Source organism: Gopherus evgoodei, chromosome 2 (assembly GCF_007399415.2).
Source record: "Gopherus evgoodei ecotype Sinaloan lineage chromosome 2, rGopEvg1_v1.p, whole genome shotgun sequence".
Classification (NCBI taxonomy): Eukaryota; Metazoa; Chordata; order Testudines; family Testudinidae; genus Gopherus; species Gopherus evgoodei.
The window spans coordinates 113,431,489-113,453,276 of NC_044323.1; the positions used below are offsets into that span (position 1 = coordinate 113,431,489).

Below are 21,788 nucleotides of genomic sequence, written 5' to 3' on the forward strand. Positions count from 1 at the left end.
AGTGGCATCCAAGACGGCCCCGATAAATTCCACCTTCTGCGTGGGCCTCAGAGTGGACTTGTCTGTGTTTATCAAGAGGCCCAGACTTGCAAATATGGCGGTGATCATGCGGACATGGCTGTTGACCTGCTGTTCCGACGTGCCCCGAATCAACCAGTCGTCCAGATAAGGGAACACGTGGACACGGTTGCGCCGAAGATGCGCCACGACAACTGCCATGCATTTTGTAAACACCCTTGGGGCCGTGGACAGGCCGAATGGGAGGACTGCAAACTGATAATGAAGAGCCCCCACAACGAAGCGGAGAAAGCGTCTGTGGCGCGGCCAAATGGCAATGTGGAAATACGCGTCCTGCATGTCGAGGGCGGCGTACCAGTCTCCCGGATCCAGGGATGGAATAATGGTCCCCAGGGATACCATGCGGAACTTCAACTTCACGAGGTATTTGTTGAGTTCTCGCAGGTCGAGGATAGGCCTGAGGCCCCCCTTGGCCTTGGGGATCAGAAAGTAGCGGGAATAAAACCCCTTGCCTTTCTCGTTTTCCGGAACCGCCTCTATAGCTCCTTTGCTGAGGAGCGTCTGCACCTCCTGCCGAAGGAATTGCTCGTGAGAGGGGTCCCTGAAGAGGGACGAGGAAGGAGGGCGGGAAGGAGGAAACGAAACAAACTGCAGGCGGTATCCCGTCTGCACCAGGCTTAAGACCCAGCGGTCCGATGTTATTTGGGACCACGCCGGGAGGAAAAACGAAAGGCGGTTTGAAAACGGGGGGAGAGGATCCATAGGGGAAACTGTTACCGCGCCCTCGGGCGCACCTTCAAAATGAAGGCTTAGGACCAGGCGGGGGTTTTGAGGAGCCTTGGTTCTGCCCCCCTTGGTTCCCAGACTGCCTGCGCCTGCCGTTCCTGCCGCGGCGCCTGTAAAGGTCCTGCCGCTGGCGGAACTGGGAAAACGGCCTACGTTGTTGCTGTTGTTGCGACCTAAAGGGTCTACGCTGCGTCACGGGGGTGTGCATCCCGAGGGACCGCATGATGACCCTGTTGTCTTTTAGACTCTTGAGTCTGGGGTCTGTCTTATCGGAAAACAGGCCCTGGCCTTCGAAAGGAAGGTCCTGTATAGTGTGCTGGAGCTCCGGCGGAAGGCCGGAAACCTGCAGCCAGGAGATGCGACGCATCGTAACTCCTGACGCGAGGGTGCGGGCAGCCGAGTCCGCAGCGTCCAAGGAGGCTTGTAAGGCCGTGCGTGCGACCTTCTTGCCTTCGTCCAAGATGGCCGTAAACTCTTGGCGAGCATCCTGTGGCAGCAGCTCCTTAAATTTGTCCACTGCCACCCAGGAGTTAAAGGCGTATCTGCTCAGCAGGGCCTGCTGGTTAGAGACCCTGAGCTGCAGCGCCGCAGCCGAATACACCTTACGGCCAAGGAGGTCCATCCGCCTGGCCTCTCTGGACTTGGGGGCCGGAGCCTCCTGGCCGTGATGCTCCCTATCGTTCACCGATTGCACTACCAGTGAACCGGGAGTCGGGTGAACATGTAGATATTCATAGCCCCTAGAAGGGGCCATGTACTTTCTCTCGACTCCTTTCGCTGTCGGAGGGATGGAGGCCGGGGACTGCCAGATAGTATTGGCATTGGCCTGGATGGTCCGTATGAAGGGCAGGGCGACCCTGGTGGGAGCATCAGAAGAGAGGATGGTGACAATTGGGTCCTCTATCTCCGAGACCTCCTCTGCCTGCAGACTCAGGTTTTGAGCCAATCGCCTGAGGAGGTCCTGGTGCGCCCTGAGATCCAGCGGGGGGGGACTGTTGGAGGAGGTACCCGCCACCGCCTCATCCGGGGAGGAGGATGAGGAGACCCCAGGCACGATAGTGTCCAACTGAGGGTCTTCCTCAGCCCTCGCCTCTGCCTCCGGAGCCACAGCGGAGTCCTGCTGTTTGGACCCTTCGTCCCCTTCCGGGGAGGGAGGGGGGCGAGACAAGGAGGCTTCAGGGGCCCTACGCTCCGCAGTCGCCGGTCTAGCAGGGAGCTGCTGGGGGCCCTGGGCCTGATGGTATGCCCAGCGTGTCCAGAATCCCCACTGTTGTGGGCCTTGGTCTTGCAGCGGCGGATCCCCGAACAGCGCCGCCTGCCGGTCGGTGCCCAGCGCATACCCACTGTCCGTCTGGGAAGATACGGACGGCTGTCTCGAGGGCCACGGCGGGGCCGACCCCGGATGGTAAGGGTCTGCGCGTGCTGGCACGGAGGATCGTCTCGGTGCCGGGGACCGGTGCCGGGAGTCATATCGGTGCCGGGACCGGGATCGGGACCGGGATCTATCACGGTGCCGGGATCCTGATCGGTACCGGGTGCCGCTTCGGTACCGGGACCTGCCACCAGCTCGGTGCCGGGAGGTCGACCGGGACCTGCCACCAGCTCGGTGCCGGGAGGTCGACCGAGACCGGGACCTACCACCAGCTCGGCGCCGGGAGGTCGACCGAGACCGGGACCTGCCACCAGCTCGGTGCCGGGAGGTCGACCGGTGCGGCGAGTAGCGTCGGGACCTGCTCCTGGAGTCGCGGTGCCAGTGTCGCCGACTGGAGCCTGACCGCGACCGTCTCGATGCCGACCGTTGCCGCGAGTGCGACCGGTACCGCTGAGGGGAGCGGTGCCGGGACTGCGAGCGGCGTCGGGATCTGGAGCGCCCAAGACGTCGGGACCTGGATGGCGAACGACTGTCTCTGGGCGGCACCGACAGCATGGGCTTGCCTCTGGACACAACCCGCACCGGAGGTACCGGGGGTGGCAGCCGAGTGGGCTCAGTCAGGGCAATAAGGTCCCGAGCCGAGGCGAAGGTCTCCGGTGTGGATGGGACCACTATCTCAACCCCAGATCTCACGGGGGAGCTCGGCGGCACCGGACTCAACGGACCCGCCGGGCCCGGAGTCAACGGTGCTGACGGTGCCGGCGGCGCCGCGGCCGATGTCGAGGCCGGGCGCTCAAGCCGGGTCTGCCTGGCCGGAGTATCAGACTTCGACGGCCTTGGCTCTGATTCCGGTGCCGGAGAAGGTCGGTGCCGGGGAGTCTTCTCGGTGCCGGAGCGATCCGGTGCCGGTGCCGATACCACGGCCTGCGAAGCCGACGGGTCAAGTGCCGCCTCCATTAGGAGAGTTCGGAGCCTCTGATCCCTCTCCTTTTTTGTCCTCGGCTTAAAAGCCTTACAGATGCGGCACTTGTCAGATCTGTGCGATTCCCCGAGGCACTTCAGGCACGCTTCGTGGGGATCGCTGGTAGGCATGGGCTTCTTGCAGGCCACACACTGCTTGAAGCCCGGCGAAACAGGCATGAGCCTGGCGCCGGGTGCCGGGAAGGGCTAAGCCCCCGGCGAAGAACTACTTAACAACTATTTAACTAAACTATCTACTTAACAAACTAATTAACAACTATATGGAACTAGAGATAAACGATAGACAAGCGATAGAGAACTAGGAGAGCTAGGGACGTGGAGGACAGCTAAGCCGCGCTCCACAGTTCCAACGACCGACACGGCGGTAAGAAGGAACTGAGGAGCGGGCGGGCCGGCAGGGGTATATATAGAGCGCCATGGCGGCGCCACTCTAGGGGGCGACCTGCCGGCCCACTGGAGTTGCTAGGGTAAAAAAGTTTCCGACGAACGTGCACGCGCGGCGCGTACACCTAACCTAACTGGAATGGATGTGAGCAATCACTCAAAGAAGAATAAGGATTCAGTAGAAACAGAGTAAAGGCTTTAGGGTTTGATGAAACCCTGTGAAAAATAAATGGTAAATTTGGAAATTATAACCAACATGTATGTGGGATCTACTGATTTGTTTTACACATATATTTAAAAAAACAATAAAAAATGCATGGTTTTAACATATGTGCCAAATTCCAGTGGTCAATCACATGCTGATTTCTGTTTAATTTCAGCCTTCTCCCTCCATTTGCTTAGAATGGCACAGACCTTTTTCCTTTACATGTCTGCAAGCCACCTAGCATGCTGTTAGTATGTCATGAATAATAAAAATAATAAAATATATAGATGAGAGAAATGGCTACTGCAGGGTTAGGCAACCTTTCAGAAGCAGTGTGCCGAGTCTTCATTTATTCACTCTAATTTAAGGTTTCGCGTGCCAGTAATACTTTTTTACATTTTTAGAAGACTTCTTTCTATAAGTCTATATAATATGTATGTAAATTAAATAAGGGTTTTAAAATGTTCAAGAAGCTTAATTTAAAATTAAATTAAAATGCAGAGCCCCCCCAGACTGGTGGCCAGGACCCGGCAGTGTGAGTGCCACTGAAAATCAGCTCACGTGCTGCCTTCGGCACTCGTGCCATAGGTTGCGTACCCCTGGGCTACTGTATTTTCCTGGCCCACAGATTCTCTCTTGTCCATTCGAAATAAGTATAAACTCTAGTAGTCCTAGAGTAGGCTCCATGGATATGTATATGCTGCAGTAATTTAAATTTATAGTGGATTTTCTAACATTTTCCATTCTTAGGGCCAGATTGTGCCACTAAGGCATAGTACTGAGCACTGGGACAGTGTGAAGCGTCACCAACAAATGGGAGCTTTTCTCAGTGTGGCAGGCAATTCCATTGGCTTATGTGGTGAGAAGGGACAAGACCATGCTTTGTCCTGCTCTGATTCAAAGTCTGAGAAGTAAAAATCTCAAATGTCTCAACAATAAGGTGGTATTTATATCTTATGACATGATTCTGGATGCCAGCTCCAGGGACATGATAGAGTTTGATAGAGAGAAGACATAACAGTTTTCAAGTACATGAAAGGTTGTTACAAGGAGGAGGGAAAAATTTGTTCTAAACCTCTGATGATAGGACAAGAAGCAATGGGCTTAAATTGCAGCAAGGGAGGTTTAGTTCAGACATTAGGAAAAACTTCCTGTCAGGGAGGTTAAGCACTGGCATAAATTGCCCAGGGACGTTGTGGAGTCTCCATCATTGGGGGTTTTTAAGAGAAGGTTGGACGAACACCTGTCAGGGATGGTTGATAATTCTTAGTCTTGCCTTGAATGCAGGGGACTGGATTAAATGATGTCTCGAGGTCCCTTACAGTTCTATGATTCCATAAAAAGGCTACCTCATCAGAGGGGGCTCTTACCTTTCAGTAATTTGCTCTTTTAGTTGTAAAATACTCGCTGTATTTATCAGGAGATATTGTGCTTCATTCACAAGAGAAAGCGAGACTGTTGTAGCCTGACCTAAAATCAATACAGCGTTATAAAATGATTGTTGGAAACAATGACTATAATACTGGTAACTTCCCTCACCCCTTGCCCCAATGACTTTACCCATTTTAAATAAAGAAATTATTCATTAGACTTCAGTAGCTAAGGAAAGATTCTATCCTATTAAGTTTAGAAGCATGAATCCTCTCAGACTCATAGGGATGCAACGTATTTTGGAATCGAGATAAGGCTGAGAAGACACCCTCCCCCATTTTTGTGGAATAATTCTATAATTGTAATCAATATATTTGGCTTTTCTAAACATTCTTCCTAATTTGTTCTGTTCAGGAAGGAATTTCAACATAAGGATATTTTCAGCATTAATAGATTTTTCATGTTTCTAATTGTCATAACATTTGCAGATGGAAAGGTGATGGGTTAACATAAAAACTTAGGCAGACCCATAAAGTTTCTCCACATGCAATAGATGGAGAAATAGCATAGCAGAGTATGAGCATATATGTACCCTTTGCTGCCTATTTGGTTTAATATCTCAAGACTTCCCCCACACCATTTCATTGAGGGGATTTTTCACTCAGCATAAAGTATGTGAGCCATGCTAATATTTTAATATGCTGAGCTGGAGTATCTATTTTCTAATAACCATGCCAAATTGATATACCTTTTTCATGTTTCTGATTTGCATTTCTTTTGAAGTCTGAACTCTGCCTGATCAGGCGACACTGGCGACCAAGTAATTCAGAGAACCATTCTGCTATTCTCTCTCCACAGTCATATGTTTGTACTCTATCAAGAGGGGGAAAAGAAGTGATTAGTATTAATTTAAGCAATAATCTGACTGCCAAAACCTTCATTTTCAAACTAAGGACAGCTGGTGGAGATATTTAATCAGATATATGTTCTTCCGGTTTCAATCCAGAATGCAGCATCCATAATAACAGTAATGAATGAAACAGCTGAGATGTGAAGTACTATTATGCACAAATATATTTCCCAAATTTGCTGGAATTCTGTCAATCTTGACTTCATTATTGATGAGACATAATTCAGTTTTATATAAAACTTACTGTGGGATAGAAAGTCTGTATAAGTATAAAAAATCATGACACTGACTCTGATACAGGAATCCATGTATGACAAACTAAAAATGACCCTTTTTTGCATCACAGTTCTTGCAAATACTTATAAACATATGACTAGTAATGCTGTTCTCTCTATGGCCCCAATCCTGAAAATATTTACGTACATGAATAATTTCATGCAAGTATTCAGTCTGACCATGTCTATGAAACCTAGATAGCTCTCTAACATGAGTAGTCTCATAATGTGTATAATATTACTCACATACATGTATGGAGGATTGGGGCCCTGGATTAGGATTTTCCAAACACCTGAACTTTTGAAAGCAACAAAGTCTATCTAGAACTATGCATCTCTTTGCCATCCCACCAGCTGTTACACAAGAGTTACAGAAACCTCATCCTTCTGATGAATCTGGACTAAATGTATTTGTCTAATGATGACTTCAAATCCATCGATATCAATCAGTGTTCTCAAGCGTTTTCATAGCACAAACTACATCATAGTACTGTCCTTCCCATTCACTGTCAAACAGCTTTCCTGTGAAAACAACAGCAATTGCATACATGGAAAAATAATGTTAGGACAATATTTAATCACAGTCTCTTTTAATGCAATATTACTGATGGAAATACGGAGGAGAGCGAGCACCAAAAGCGAAGAGTTAGTTTTCTGTGGACCATTATATGGAAGCGTCTGTTCTAAATGAATGCAGGACATCTTCTTCGACGCGCTGTACATACGCATTTAAAAAGGGGTCAAAATTGGGCAAAAACATGTAAGGGATAGGTTGATTAATTATTATCATTGTTGTTTGTATTACATAGGTGTTATAATAATATGAATAAGAAAACTAAATAATAATAAATAATAGAAAGAAACAATCAGGGGAGCCTTGCAACATTGTGTTGTAAATTGTTCAAATAAAAGGCTTCTTAATCCCAGTATTTTAGCCAAGAAAGGTGTTTTAAAGGAGTCTGAACATTTTTGGTTTTGTAACTCAGTGGCACAATCACAGCTGCCTTTACTCTTGTCCCCTTGAGCCAGACAGTAAGAATTTTTTAAATGATACATCAGTTAGAGTGTTGCCCACTGCCTCATTCAATCCATTTTCTTAGTACATAAACTAACAGCAATTGAAACTAGATGGTAGCTTGAGAAGTTGCTCCTATCAAATGGATCCTTTAGTACTAATTCCACTGTGGTATTCTTCAGAGTTGGTGGGCAGATTTTCTCCTTCACCTGGAGTTCTGATAATTAACCATAGAATGGCTTCTGGATTCTCTCTCACAAGCCAAAAAGGCCATGGAGACACCCTGCTAACCATTAGTGCCCTCATGACTATGGGGAGAATTATTTGAAGGAGGAATGCACTGTGTTTTTGGTCCTGTGGTCAGCTTGCTGCTTCTTCTACCTAGAAGGACGGTTTTGAATGCAGATGATTAGTTTGTGAAATAAAAAAATAGTTCACCGCAGCAAAAGATGCTAAGTTCTGAGGTTGAGCATGGAGGCAGTTTGTCTTTGTAAAAGTTATGCAGGCTCAAATGAGTGATATTGATGTAATGCCAATATAAGTGAGATCAGAAGCAGGACTCAGATCTCTCTTCAGTTGTTGTCTGGAATTTTGAAGAACAAACTGAAAGAAAAGATTTTAACCAAAACAGGTCAAAATTATTGAGCCATCAATATTAATTCTCTTCCTTGTTCTTCCCATTCCATTTTCCAGATACACAATTTGCTTGAATTCTGATTTTACTACAACTTCCAAGCTATGGCCTAATTATATCCCACTTCCCCATACCCCATAATGGGGTACTTTTTGCTGTTTTCTGTACACATCAAAGTCAGCTGACTGCTTTGCTATAATTAAGTGTCTGTCACAGACCTGTGAAAAAAATTCTCACTATTTGTGAAAACTGTGAAAAATCCTGTTAATGAGGGTGAAACATTTGTAATGTTTGCTTGAATATTTCATGTTTTCTGATGTCTTAAGACAGAGAAATGTGAAGGTAAAAATGTCTTTCATCTTAGCACATGGCCTGTGACTCATTTCTATCTTCACAAGCACACATGGTTGTTATTTAAACCAGTAAGCAGCTATGTCATACGTACAGTAAATTCTTGTCATGACTTCTTTCCTGATTCACAGTGAATGCAAGCAATTCCTTAGATTTTCAAACTCATTTGAAAAGATCCTCAAAAGGGCAGTAATAACTTCTGTATCTTCAACAGTGACAGGGAGAAAGACGCTAAGGCCAACATGCAGGGCTGCTGCAGTATGGTGAGGTATGGAGAGTTTGTTTATACAAATTATTTTCCCCACTCAAACTCCTCCTGCCCACAGAGTAACTAAGAGCCCCCTTCCTGATCTGTGCTTTATATGGTCTGTTGGGGCTTGCATTCTTCTTACTATGGCATAAACATGTCTCAAAATTTGGCCCTCTTTTATTAGATAGCTAAAGTATTTTATACCACACAGTGGTTGAGATGAAAAGCTACAGCTATATTGTATTATAGTATTTCATCGAAGGTCACGGTGTAGTTTCTGCATTCTGAGTCTGCTTGGTCTCAAATTGCTTTCCCATATTGTCTAAATATTTTCAGAGTGAAGCCCATTGTCTCTTCAAGGTCCTGTCAAAGTCCTTCTGCTGTAGTTCAGTTCCATTCATTTTGTTCGTGTATTTATTTTGCTTGACTATTACTTTACATTTGTCAACATTACATTTCATTTGGCGCATGTCAGCCAATTTATAAAGCGGGCCCTAATTCTTTCAAATTTTACCTGCTGTGTGCTTTGTGTTCACTACTCATCCCACTATTGTGTCATCAACAAATTTAGCTTCAGTACTTTACAGCTGGTCCCTCCAGATAGGCAATTTATAGACTGAAAAACACGGACAGCCAAAGTCTGAATATTGATCCCAGTGGGATGCCACTTACATTCCCCCACAACAAGCTGAATTCACCTTGTTTTGCTTTTTAACCTGTTCTTTGTCTTTTGCTACCATTTATGCTTTCCTTGGCTTTCTTGGTTTGTACTCAGCTTGTGCAGACATACCTGTGCAAGCTCTGCTCAAGTTAGTGCACTAAAAATAGCAGTGTAGCCAGGATAGAATGGGCGGCAGCTCAGGCTAGCAGCCAGAATACATACTGAGGGGGTCTGAGCAGATAGGTGGATAGTCTGAGCTGTTGTCTGTGCTACCCTGGCTATGCTGTTATTTTTAGTGCACTAGGTCGAGAAGAACTAGCTCAGGTTCTTCTATGCAAGCTGAGAATCACACTTCCCAGCTCAAATTTAGACATACTCAAGGAACAACTTCTGGTGACTGTTCAATAGATTTGGGCCACATGTTTTTCCCAGCTATATCAGCATAAATCCAGATTAACTCCACTGAAGTTAATTTACACTGGTACAATTGAAAGCAGAATTTGGCTAGGAGAGTCTGTACTCATGTAAAGTTTCTATTGATTTCAAGGGTTTCTTCTGAGTTGGAACTATGGCCATTCACTCACCCCAGAACTCCCCATCTGTGGGGAGATGTGGGATGTGAGGTGACAACAGTTAGAACATAAGAATGGACACACTGGGTCATACCAATTGTCCATCTAGCCCAGTATCCTGTCTTCCAACAGTGGCCAATGCCAGGTTCTTCAAGGGAATGAACAGACCAGGCAAGCATCGAGTGATCCATCCCCTGTCATCAACTCCCAGCTTTGCTCCAGAAATATGGTGCCAATCTCAATGTATGAGATACACAAGGAATAAAGTTACTAAAATTACTGAAATTATATATCAGAAGCATAGAGCCTGGTAAGACTGATATTGCAACAATGCATCCAGTTCTGGTGGATATAGAAAAGAGCCACAAAAATGATTTGAGGAGGAAATGCCTTACAGTGAGAAATTGAAAAAGATCAGTCTGTTTAGTTTATAAAAATGTAGATTGAGTGGTGACTTTATTACAGTACGTAAGTACCTTCAGAGAGTACTAAAGGGCTCTTTAATCTAGCAGAGTAAGGCATAACAGGAACCAATGTCTGACAGCTAAAATCAGATAAATTCAAAGGAGAAATGAAGCACACATTTTTAATAGTGAGGTGATTAATCACAGGAACACACTACCAAGGGAAGGGGTGTATTCTCCATCTTGAAGTCTACAGATGGAGACTGGATGCCTTTCTGGAAGATATGCTTTAGTCAAACACAAGTTATTTGGCTTAATACAGGGTAACTGTTTGAAATGCCACAGCTTGCGATATACACAGGACAGACTAGATCTAAATTCCTTAAAGTCTGTGACTATCTGAATCTATGGAAAATCCCAATGAAGCCCATGGGTGCTGTTAGCATTTGGCACCTTTGAATATCAGGCTACCTTCATTTAGCAGGTTTAGTAGGTCTTTAGCTGTAGCTTTTTCATATTGTGCTTATCACCATAACATCTTAGTGCCAAACATACTTTAGTGGGATAGTGTCACAACACTCATGTGCATTGAGGAAACCGAGGCACGAAGAGGTTAAAGTGACTTGCCCAAAGCACAAGATGTCCAGCAGAGGTGGGACCAGAACTCAGATCTTCATTCAGAGTCTAGTGACTTTACCACAGGGCCATCTGGCCTCTCTGTTAACCACTGTGAAACAGGTCTTAAGATATGGTCAATTATCATCATTTAGTCTTCTTGGATTGCTAAATAAACTGGGTGCAAGCACACAATATGAATTTTAATAAGCCTAAATGGAAAGGTATACATCTAGGAATAAAGAATGTACGCCATACTTCCAGGATGAGAGACGGTATCCTTGGAAGCAGTGACTCTGAAAAAGATTTGGGATCATGGTGGATAATCAGCTAAACATGAGCTGCCAGTGCAACACTATGGCCAAACAGGCTAATGCACTCCTTGGTTGCATAAAAAGGAGACCGTCGAGTAGGAGCGGAGAGGTTATTTTACCTCTGTATTTGGCACTGGTGCAACTGCTGCTAGAATACTGTGCCCAGAATACCGTGTCCACATTGAAGAAGGGTCTTGATAAACTGGAGAGGGTTCAGAAAAGAGCCACGAGAATAAATACAGGATTAGAAAACATGGCTTATAGTGACAAACTCAAAGAGCTCAATTTGTTTAGTTTAATGAAGAGAAGGTGAAGGGGTGACTTGATCACAGTTTATTAATACCTGCATGGGGGAGAAATTATTGATAATAGAATCTTTAAGCTATACAAATGTATAACCAATTCAACGGCTGGAAATTGAAGCTAGGCAAATTCATACAGGAAATAAGGTGTAAATTTTTAACAGTGAGTTTAATTAACCTTTAGAACAATTTACCAAGGGTCATAGTGGATGCTCCATCACCCACCATTTTTAAATCAAGATGGATGTTTTTCTAAAAGATCTGCTCTAGGAATTATTTTGGGGAAGTTCTATGGCCTGTGTTACTCAAGAGGTCAGACTGGCTGATCACAATTGTCCCTTCTGGCCTTAGAATCTAGAAACATCTTGGATTTTGTTGCCCTCCTTATTTGTTTAATTGAGCTACTTTTTAACATGCATTTCTTTCTCTCTGTCATTTCCAGTATTACCCTTATTCCCTTCGGCTACCATTCACTCATTCTGCTTTTTCTGTTACCCATATCTTTTACCTGATAGCCCCAATTGACTCTGTATTCTTGTTTGGCTCCTTCCCTGCTTTGCCATTTCCACTGCAGGCGTTTGTCTCCCTGAGAAATTTGAGCAGCCTCTCATGAAAATTTCCCTTTTCAGACAGTAAAAAAAAAAATGCAGCCAATGACATTGAGACAGGCTACGATGGTGTCACTGCAAAAGAAATGTAGAGCGAGAAAGGCAATCATGGATATTTTAAAAGCAGGATCTATTAGAGATGGACTGACCTCAGGAAAGATAAGAATGAGTCAACACAAAGGGAAATGGGACGGACGGTTAGAACAAATGACTTTTGGGTGGTTTCAGCTAACCAGAAATTTGCTGGGAAAAATATCCTGCCAAAGAAAAGTCCTTTTTTATTACTTTAATTTAGTGGAGGATACTTTCCTAATACAAAAGGCAGAAAAGCAAAAACTTGTGTATTGTACATGATATAGATATAACTTATGCATTCCATTTAGACTATTCACTAAAGCCAATATCATGATACATTAATTAAAATTGAAATTGAAATGAATTGGCCATAAACCAACTGAATCTAGAAACACCAGGCAAACAAACCAAAGTGTTAAACTACAACATAGGGCAAAAACCTCCCTGCTGCTGTGGGGTGTGCACTAGGGGGAAAAGAGGGGGAAAGGAGCCTCTTCTCTCCTTAGCAGCAGTGGGGCAGGATTCCAATCTAGCACGCAAGAGGTTGCCAACTGGAGGACATGCTAACTACCATCATGGCCCCATAGGAGGGCGGTTAGGTCCCATGGGAAGCAAGTGCTAGAGGGGGTAGAGAAAATAAACTTGTATCAAAGAAAGTATCTGAAAAGTCTTGGAATTCCTGAAGAGCTCAGGGCCTGCAGGAAGGTTACTGTGGATCCAGTCTTTAAAGAAGGAAGTACAATAATTGTGGTACGTACATGTCTGACCTCTAGGCTGGACTTCAGTACTCTGAAAAATATCTGAAAACATAAAAAAATAACCCTACCAGGGAAAAACTAAGAGAGGAAGCAAATAACTGCCTGTGAAGCACAAGTTACTCAGGTCACTTTTATCAAATGGCTCCTTTGGACATATCAACAGACTTGGTGGGTAAGTGGAATGCAGTAGATAATGAACATGGATGTCTGCAAGTCATTCAGTGCAGAACTACTCAGAAAACTTACTGATGTTGAGAAATATTTGTTTTATGGATAGTCATACCACATGTTGGATAAACACTTGGCTCACAGATAGGAAACAGAGTTGTTACTAATAGCAGAGTTATATCTTATTGAAAGACAATGCATCAAACGGTGTACTGCAGGCAGTTGGTGCTAATGTTATTCAACATTCATGAATAACTTTTCAAAGAAGTATAACTGAATACTGAGCAACATTTGTGGTCGAAATAAGCTTAGGAGTTGTTGTGAATATGGGAAATTTATTTTAAAAAATCAGCTGGGTCTAGAAAATTTGAGACAATGCAATGTGAAATGGGAAAAGTTACTAACATCAGCACAGGTGAGTAATTTAACAGAAACCGACGAAGTGGGTTTAACATGCATCCGACAAAGTGGGTATTTACCCACGAAAGCTCATGCTCCAAAACGTCTCAGTCTATAAGGTGCCATAGGACTCTTTGCTGCTTTAACAGAAACCGATTATCAAGCTGGGGCAGCCACATAGCATGTGAAAGTGTACAGGATACTTGCAGATTTTTCTTATTGATGGTTTTCTGAGGGCAAACCAGACAAAGATCTTTCCTAACTTATTGGCTGCAAAATCTGCTAAACCCGATTTTTTTTATTTATTTTATCAGATCTGCTTTGTATGCTAAATTTTCCACACAATTTTCTAATCCACTCTGCTGTTTGTTTCATTACGTCATTGAGCTTTTTTCTCTTTCTTCTTGCTTTATTTAGTTTACACTAATATCTTCTGGACTCTCACAAACCCCTTGAAACTGCATTCCAATTATGGTCATCCTGAGCTATCTCTACGAAAGGACATCATCCTAGAACTTTCTAGTGTATCTGTTCTCACTCACCTGTGTGCACAAACTTTGCTCTGACCAATCTGAATTTCTCTTCCAGTGTTTTCTTCTAGAGGCACAGATATGGGGTCCATTCCTTTATGGATCAAGAACAAATTATAAGTAGTAAGTATTTGTGCAGAATCATATGTTATGAATAAAGTACATATTCCCTGGCTGTTTAGGATCATAGCAGTCACATAAATTCTGCTCACTTTTTGACCAAGTTATATTCTCTGCCTGCAGGTGGCTCCAAATGCTAATGCAAGAACAAAGGCTTTGGATGACCTTGATACCAAAGCCACATTAACTAATATACAATTTCAGCTTTTAGTAACTTTATTCCCTGTGTATCTCTTACATTGAGATTGGCACAAAATTTCTGCAGCAATCATGGCTGTTGTTGAAAGGACAGGCTTATCATAGCTCTACTATCCCTAGTAAATCAGGATATGCGAATAATCACTCTAAGAGAGAGACAGAGAGAGAGAATGGAAATAAACATTTTAAAAAGAGAAATATGTTCAAAAATGAAATATATCTCACAAACTACTTAGCTGTGTAAAGATCAGGGGCATATATAATCTTTGAATTTAAACAGTATAATAAAGCTCAATGGGCTAAAAGGACATGCTGTACTGATTTATGAAACATAAAAAACCTGTACAGCACTGCTCTTTGTTAATTGAAAACAATAATCTTAAATGGCCAACAAAGCATTTTACTATCATGCTGCAGTGAACCCTAATGCTCACCATATACACTTCTACATAAAGCAGAAAAGACTCTGATTTCATGTACACTTGCTTTATACATCAATGTACTTTGATTTACTCCTGATTTAGGCCAGTGCAAATAAAAGGGGAATTAGTTCCCCTTAAGTCTATGAGATGACAGAAATGGATTGTTTGTTTTATTTTTAAGAGTAAGGAAGTTTAACTCAGATTCACCATGCCACAATTCTGTTCCACATACATGATTTCAAAAGAGAAAGGTTTATGGTACTTGTTAACTTCAGTATTATCCCAAACTTGACTGACTGGTGGTATTGCTTTAGCACAGAACTATAAAGATGATAAGAGAACATAAGCGCTGCCATGCTGGGTCAGACCATGGTCCATCTTGCCCAGTATCCTGTTTCCAGTGATTCAGGGGGAGTGCACAGAACAGAGCAATTAAGGAGTGATTCTCCCTTCCCCTTTCTTTCACTATAAACTTTTGGTAGTCAAAGGTTTAGGGTCATCCCGAGCATGGAGTTGCGTCCTGGACAATCTTGGTTAATAGCCATTGATGGACGTATCCTTCACTAATGTATCTAGTTCTTTTTTGAACCTTGTTATACTTTTGGATATCACAACATCCCATGGCAATAAGTACCACAGATTTGTTGTGTGAAATGTAATTCCTCTTGTTTGTATTAAACCTGCTGCCTATTAATTAAGATGGGAGAAGAAAAGCTGGACACACTTGGAAAACAAAACATGTAAGCAACAAATCAGTTTAACCCAGTTGCAATAATCCAGGTAAAAACTGACAAATATTATACTCACAAGATAGTAACAAACACCCTCGTATGATTATTCCACCCACATCCCCCATGGAAAAATATCAGTGTCATTCACTTGGAAGAGAAGAAAATGAGAAAGGTTTGAACTTTTTTTGTTTAACTGTAATCATTTATAAAAACAATTCTTAACAGAGAGCACACATGCAAGTTGCTCAGATGGAGGCTCAGGGTTTTATAAGTGATTGATTTTACACATCAGCCAATATATCATACTTTGATTGAAACATACACATTTTACAGACATATTTAGGTCAGTTTTACATTGTTAATTATAACTTTATTCCATTTTAAGAAATAAAAGTTGGAAGATTGCCAGTTACTTAACTGTAAAAGCTGTCATTCTCCATGGTCATTTTGCTTGATAATAAATTTCACAGCTTGTTCACAGTATTAGTTATAATGAAAAAAACTGCCTTTAAAGCTACTCTTTTGAGCCACTGGCAAAAATTAGAAGTCTGCTATTTCAACATACTGAAATAGAAACTATTCATGTATATTCTCTCTTCAGCATGTGCATGTAATTCCTATTAATGTTACTGGCATTACACATGAGCATTGAAGAGAAAATAAAATCTATAAAGTGTAATTAGTTTCACAATTTTGCTAGTCTCTTTCTACGCCAATGTTTTAAAGAGATTTCATAACACTCAAAATTCTTGCTTCTGTGCAATGACAAACTAATTCACAACTTGCAAGGTAGTGCTGACTCTCTGAGCTGAAATGGAAAAAAGATAAATTGGCCTTTCACTGCAGCATACTCTCGGCCTAATTCTCCTCTCACTTACACCAGTGTAATCAGGAACAAGTCCGGTGCAGTCAGTGGAATTGTTGTATATTTATAGCAGCTCAACAGCAACCAGTATTTGGCCGTCTGCATTTAACAGAGGCAAGACAAAAAGGATTCTATTTTCATAACATGCAATAGGTTTTTTGAAATGGAGGGTCTGCTCATGCTGTCTTTTAAGTCAATGGGAGCTAGGCCCAGGTATATAGGCTTTCGCTTTCCAAAGGGGCTTACATAAAATTGTCTTATTAGTTTATCAAATATAGTTTTAGATATGACAAATGTTTATTATAATTGCATATGAAAAAGCTTTCTGGGAATATAACAAATGTTAGCCAAAAAACCTGTAGCTTAGGAACAACAGGAATAACAAAACTTAAAATAATAATTCTTAGAAACCACAGATACATAAGTTCACCACACAAAAAAACCAAGTACAAAATAAACACCACAAATTCCCCTCTTCCACTACTCCTCTTCTCTCCTAAATCTTGAGAGAATAGATGGAGTTTGCAGTATTCTGAAAGGTTAAGAGACTGGGCTATATCAGAGAGCAAGTTCCTAAATCATATGGCGCTAGAGGAGAACACCCTGAGCATCTTTACTTACTACAGCTGTGGCAGTATTGCATAGACAGAGAGGTTGTCTGTCTAGGGCCGGCCCACAACATTTTGACACCTGAGGCGGGGAGATCAAATGATTCCCCCATGCCCCCTCACCTGAGCCAAAATTTTGAAAGGTCTCAATTTTGCCTTCTTCCTGTTCTACTCCTCTCATGGTACTGCTCTGCTACCTACCACAATAAAGGAGAACTAACAACTTAAAATGCCTTGTTCAAAAATTTTAATTAACACTTAACTTTCAAACGCCTGAACAGCAAATGTAACTTTTCTTGTCTGCATAGTAAACACTGGCATTTTTATCTGTTTGAATAATCAAAATGGTGCTCTCCGTGCCTTCTTGGTTACAAAGATTTGAACCGCTTCCTGAAGGTCCACAGTCTGGGCCAGCTCATGCTCTATTGAGATGGTTGCAAGGCCGACCAGCCTCTCTTATGTCATTGTGGAGTGTACATGAGTTTTTATTGCTTCAGCTCGGAGAAGCTGTATTCTCCACTGCCAGTTGTTACAGGAAGTGTTAGAAGTATGCGCAGAGCAAACAAAGCATTTGGAAAGAGGGTGGTCATCTTATTTGGGCACATATATTTCAGAACAGTGTTTGGAGTTGATCCTGCTGAAATGTATCTTGAAAGGGCTTTCAGTTCATCACCTAAATCACTCGCATCAATATCACACATATCATCATGTGTCAATACTGTTTGCAGTGCCTTGCATTGCTGGTGTAGGTCTCCTTCAGGTAGAGTGAGGAGTTTTGGAATATCATACAACATCCCAATTATACTGCTGTGTTCCTTGAGCTGCATGAAACGTTCTTCAGCTGACTGTATTGCACAATCTAGCACCTGGTTAAAGAATTCAACTTTGAATTGTTGTTTGGGGTCTCTTATGGGATTATACCATGCCTCGTAATCAAAATTTCTTCTTCTTTGGTGACTCTTGTATTCTTGAATGGGTGGGAAAATAGCTTCAGTGTGAAGTTCCTCTGCCAACTTCTGTGTACTCCTCAGAATGTTTTGAAATCCCTCATCTGACCGGTCAGACTGTAGGTATGACTTTGCTTTGTCCAGTTGTACCATCGCTCCAGATATATGAAGGTCAACACCTTGGAGTCTCTTGCTTACAACATTTATTTCAAACAGTATGTCATGCCACAACACTAAGCCACACAGAAATTTGAAGCTATGTATGTTTCTGGTGATTCCATTTCTCTCTGCCACTGTTCTTCCACGAACGGTTCCTGTCGTTACATTATCCTCCATAATGGCAACATCTATCTTCCCAATTTGGTGTTTGATAGGCTTTATTGCCTCCACTCGACTTCCCATTATGTGGCACTCAGTGGTTTCAGTGTTAGAGAGGATGTTCCCAGATGTTGCTTCAAAATTTGCCTTTGATGAGTTGATGCAGAGAAAAATACATAGATGCTTTGAATTACATTAAAAAATTCAGCAGCCTCACTATAAGCTGATGCTGCATCACTGACTACCAAGTTCAATGAATGAGAACTGCATGGGACAAAAAAGCTCAAGTTTAACTCTCAGATCCATGTCTGCACTGCTCTGTTCTTTCCTCTCATGTTGGCACTATTATTGTAGCCCTGACCTCTCATGTCAGCTATCGCAATTCCCATATCTTTCAGCTTTTTAAGAAGCACATTTATCATACCAGCTCCTGTAGTATCAATATCAATAAATTTTAGAAAATGCTCTCTGACAGTCACCATTCCAGGGACATTTTCACTAGGTTCTGTTGTTGTTACAAAATGTACCATTAAAGTCACTTGCTCTGTATGGCTGATGTCAGGTGTGCAGTCCAGAATAACAGAGTAATATCTTGCTGACTTCAGATCTGCCATCATCTTCTGTTTGACTTTTGTTGCCAGTAACTGTATGATCTCATTTTGAGTTGTTTTTCCAAGGTAGTGGTGTGTGTACATTTCTTGGGTGGTGACTCTTCTTGGATCCTCCTGGAGTATAGCATCAAACTCAGCCATCAATTCCACAATTTTAAGGAAGTTTCCATTGTTTGGCATATACAGCCAATCCAAAGTGCCACACAGTGCTAGGTTTTGGGTAGCAAGCATTCCCACAGTGGCAATGAGCCTTTTCAGAACATTTTGCGAAACATAGAGACTCTGATGCAATCTTCTCTTGATGCTGATCATCTATGGTGGTCTTTAACCTTAGTCTCATCTCAAGCTCTTTCCACCTATGGAATGCTCTCTAGTGATTAGCTGCCTTCTCATGGCATGCCAGATTTCTAGCCAGATTTTTCCAGTCCTTTGTTCCTGTAGAATCCAATGTGACTGGAACATTAGACTGGAAGAGTTTGCAACAAAAACAGTATGCTACATTCTGGGTTTTTGAGTACATAAGCCATGGCCTCTCCACTTTGTCACCATTGGGGATTTCATACCAGTAATGTGTTGGATGGAAACTTCTATTTTCATTGTCTTTGGGGAACATGAAGTTTTTCACTTGTTGTGGCCCATGCAGTATAAGGAAGTCCCTTGGGCTACTGCTCAAGTGGGTCCACAGTCCTGGCTCATCTAGACATAAGGAACTAAACTCAGCAGCAGCTGTTTCTTGTGCATCCACTACACTCTTCTCTGATCTACACTTTTCTTCAGGAATGTGCATGGTTACATCCATTTGAGATGGAGATATGGATGCTGCAGTAGCTGCCAGGTCACCTGCACTCTGACTAATTGGAAGATCAGGAATCTCCTCAGCACTCACATCGTCACTGGGGCCGGAAGGCTCACCGTGAACATTTGTGTCTACGTATCTCAGGAGAGCTCCTTCCTGGTTAGATAGAAAAGCTTCCTTTGCTTTCTCTCTTTTTTCTGAATGCTGCCCCAGAGGGGCGTTTTCTTCATTCAGTCATGTATTAAAGACTGAGGACAGTACCAGATCGTCCCATTTTATAAAGAGACATCTCTGTGAAGAGGGCAAAGCCAGATCATTTAGAGGTGGGTTTCCAAATTGATTTTCTTTTTGCACACTACCCAATATCCAGTATCTCCCATAAGAACCACCATGAAAATAGTTCAGTGGTGACACTGCATTACTGTTCACTGTATATTCCATTTACTTAATCATTAACTACTTAGGAGTCTAAAAAGGTGCCTCTCCTTTCTCTTTCAGCATGAATACATCAAAACATGAGAAAGAGTCAATACAAAATAAACAAATAACAAAAGATGAATATCCTCACCCAGGATACCCCTCTATTATCCAGATGAATAACTGAAAACCACTCCTCCTTCAACCCTATTTATACTCTCTATGCATCCCATTCTTGAAACCCCAGCTAAATGCACGAGCCATGCTCTGAATAATCATACCCTATACAGCACCTTTCAACAGTAGATCACAAAGCAATTCGTAAAATATATATACACACTTAGAAGTAACTTTATCCCCATTTTAGAGAAGGGGAAACTAAGGCTTCTCCAAGCTAATCCAGAAGGCTAGAAACAGCACTAGGAATAGAAACCAGGTCTCCACAGTCCCACTCCAGATCTCTATCCCCTAGGTCACTAATTGAGCTTTTGCTAGATATAGGGAGATGCAACTTTCTGAGTCAAATGCCTTTCATCAGGGATGCCATGGCAATTAAAACAGGGAACTTGTAGTTCAAACATTCCCACTGATTTCAAATGCCCTAGGAGCAAATGAGAAGAGAATGAGGACTCCTAGTGCACAGGATAGGTCCTGTTGACCTAAATACTGTAGGAGTATCACAGAGTCTGCACCTCAGGGCTCTGAAGGTTAAACCATCATCCTGAGGGAGGAATCTCTTGTTGCAATTCCATGAGGAAAGAGAAAAAACCCTGACAATGAATTATGACAATAGGAAAAAAACCTAAAGGAGTTAACTTGTTTGGGCCTAGCTGCTCAAATATGAGCACATACATTATTAACAGATGCAGAGCAAATGTTAGACCCCAGGGAGAAGGTAAACACTGTTCGGCTATATGCAAACAAGGCATTAATAATGAGCTCTGAAGACTACAAGCCTGCTGTTTAGTTCAATGTTAATAGTTTTGTCAGTGAAAGAAACAGTATATCCCCTCTAGTAGGGGAGAACTTTCCAGAACCCCAGCACTCTCCAAATATGGTTCTTTTGTGTAGTAATTGATTGTGTGCTCAGAAAAGCAGCCAGAATGAGATATTTTCCTTTATTTGAAAGGATACTGTAAAGCAATCAGTTTAAAAATGTCACCTCAGTGATACCAATCCCCACTGACGATCTACTCAGCAATCAGCAAAGTCTGTCCCGATCGTACAGCCCAAGTAACCCAGCTGTGTGCTGAAGTGATTGTGGTCAGGCTGTGGAGTGGCCAGTTCTTCAGCTTCAGGGCTACAGTAGCCCCTGAGGCTGGCATTCTGTCTCCATGATGTGGAGAAGCAGAATGGCCAGCGGACCTGCATAGTTGTGAATTTTAACAGCACTGTCCATTCCTGCCCTTGGCACCCACTCCACAGTTGCATGTAGGGAGCCACTGTGGAGATCTCCCTTCCCCATACATAACGCAAATCTATCCTTTCTGCTGAAGTCTGGAACTTCCGTAACCACAGCTGGAAGAGCAAGCTTTGTCCCTAATATATTAGTGATTCATGACATTCTGTACTTTTTTTATTATTATTCTGTACTAATAAAGGAGAGGAAAGGATGCTGCCTACTAACCTTCTGCTTTAATGACCATAATCTTTTGCTCCAGGTCAATTAAGGGTTGTACCAGACACAGTCTAGGTTCCTGCTTCTGACTGATGCAAACGCCATTCTGATTCACAACCATCCAGTTTCTGTCATACAGCAATCCTTGGTTTCCTACAGACCACTCAGAAACCTGGCAT

The 21,788-nt window shown here is 42.9% G+C and overlaps 1 protein-coding gene across 5 annotated transcripts in view; it reads right to left on the reverse strand.

Moving 5' to 3' along the window:
- The window catches only part of MOCOS (molybdenum cofactor sulfurase), a 369,687-nt gene that overhangs the window by 31,183 nt on the left and 316,716 nt on the right, over nucleotides 1–21,788 (reverse strand). For all 5 annotated transcript variants that reach the window (XM_030551504.1, XM_030551502.1, XM_030551506.1 and 2 more), the window contains 4 exons: nucleotides 21,619–21,781; nucleotides 13,971–14,052; nucleotides 5,866–5,990; nucleotides 5,117–5,216 (listed from right to left, as the gene is read on the reverse strand). In XM_030551504.1, the coding sequence (XP_030407364.1) occupies nucleotides 5,117–5,216; nucleotides 5,866–5,990; nucleotides 13,971–14,052; nucleotides 21,619–21,781 (470 nt within the window). The remainder of the gene's footprint in view (nucleotides 1–5,116; nucleotides 5,217–5,865; nucleotides 5,991–13,970; nucleotides 14,053–21,618; nucleotides 21,782–21,788) is intronic.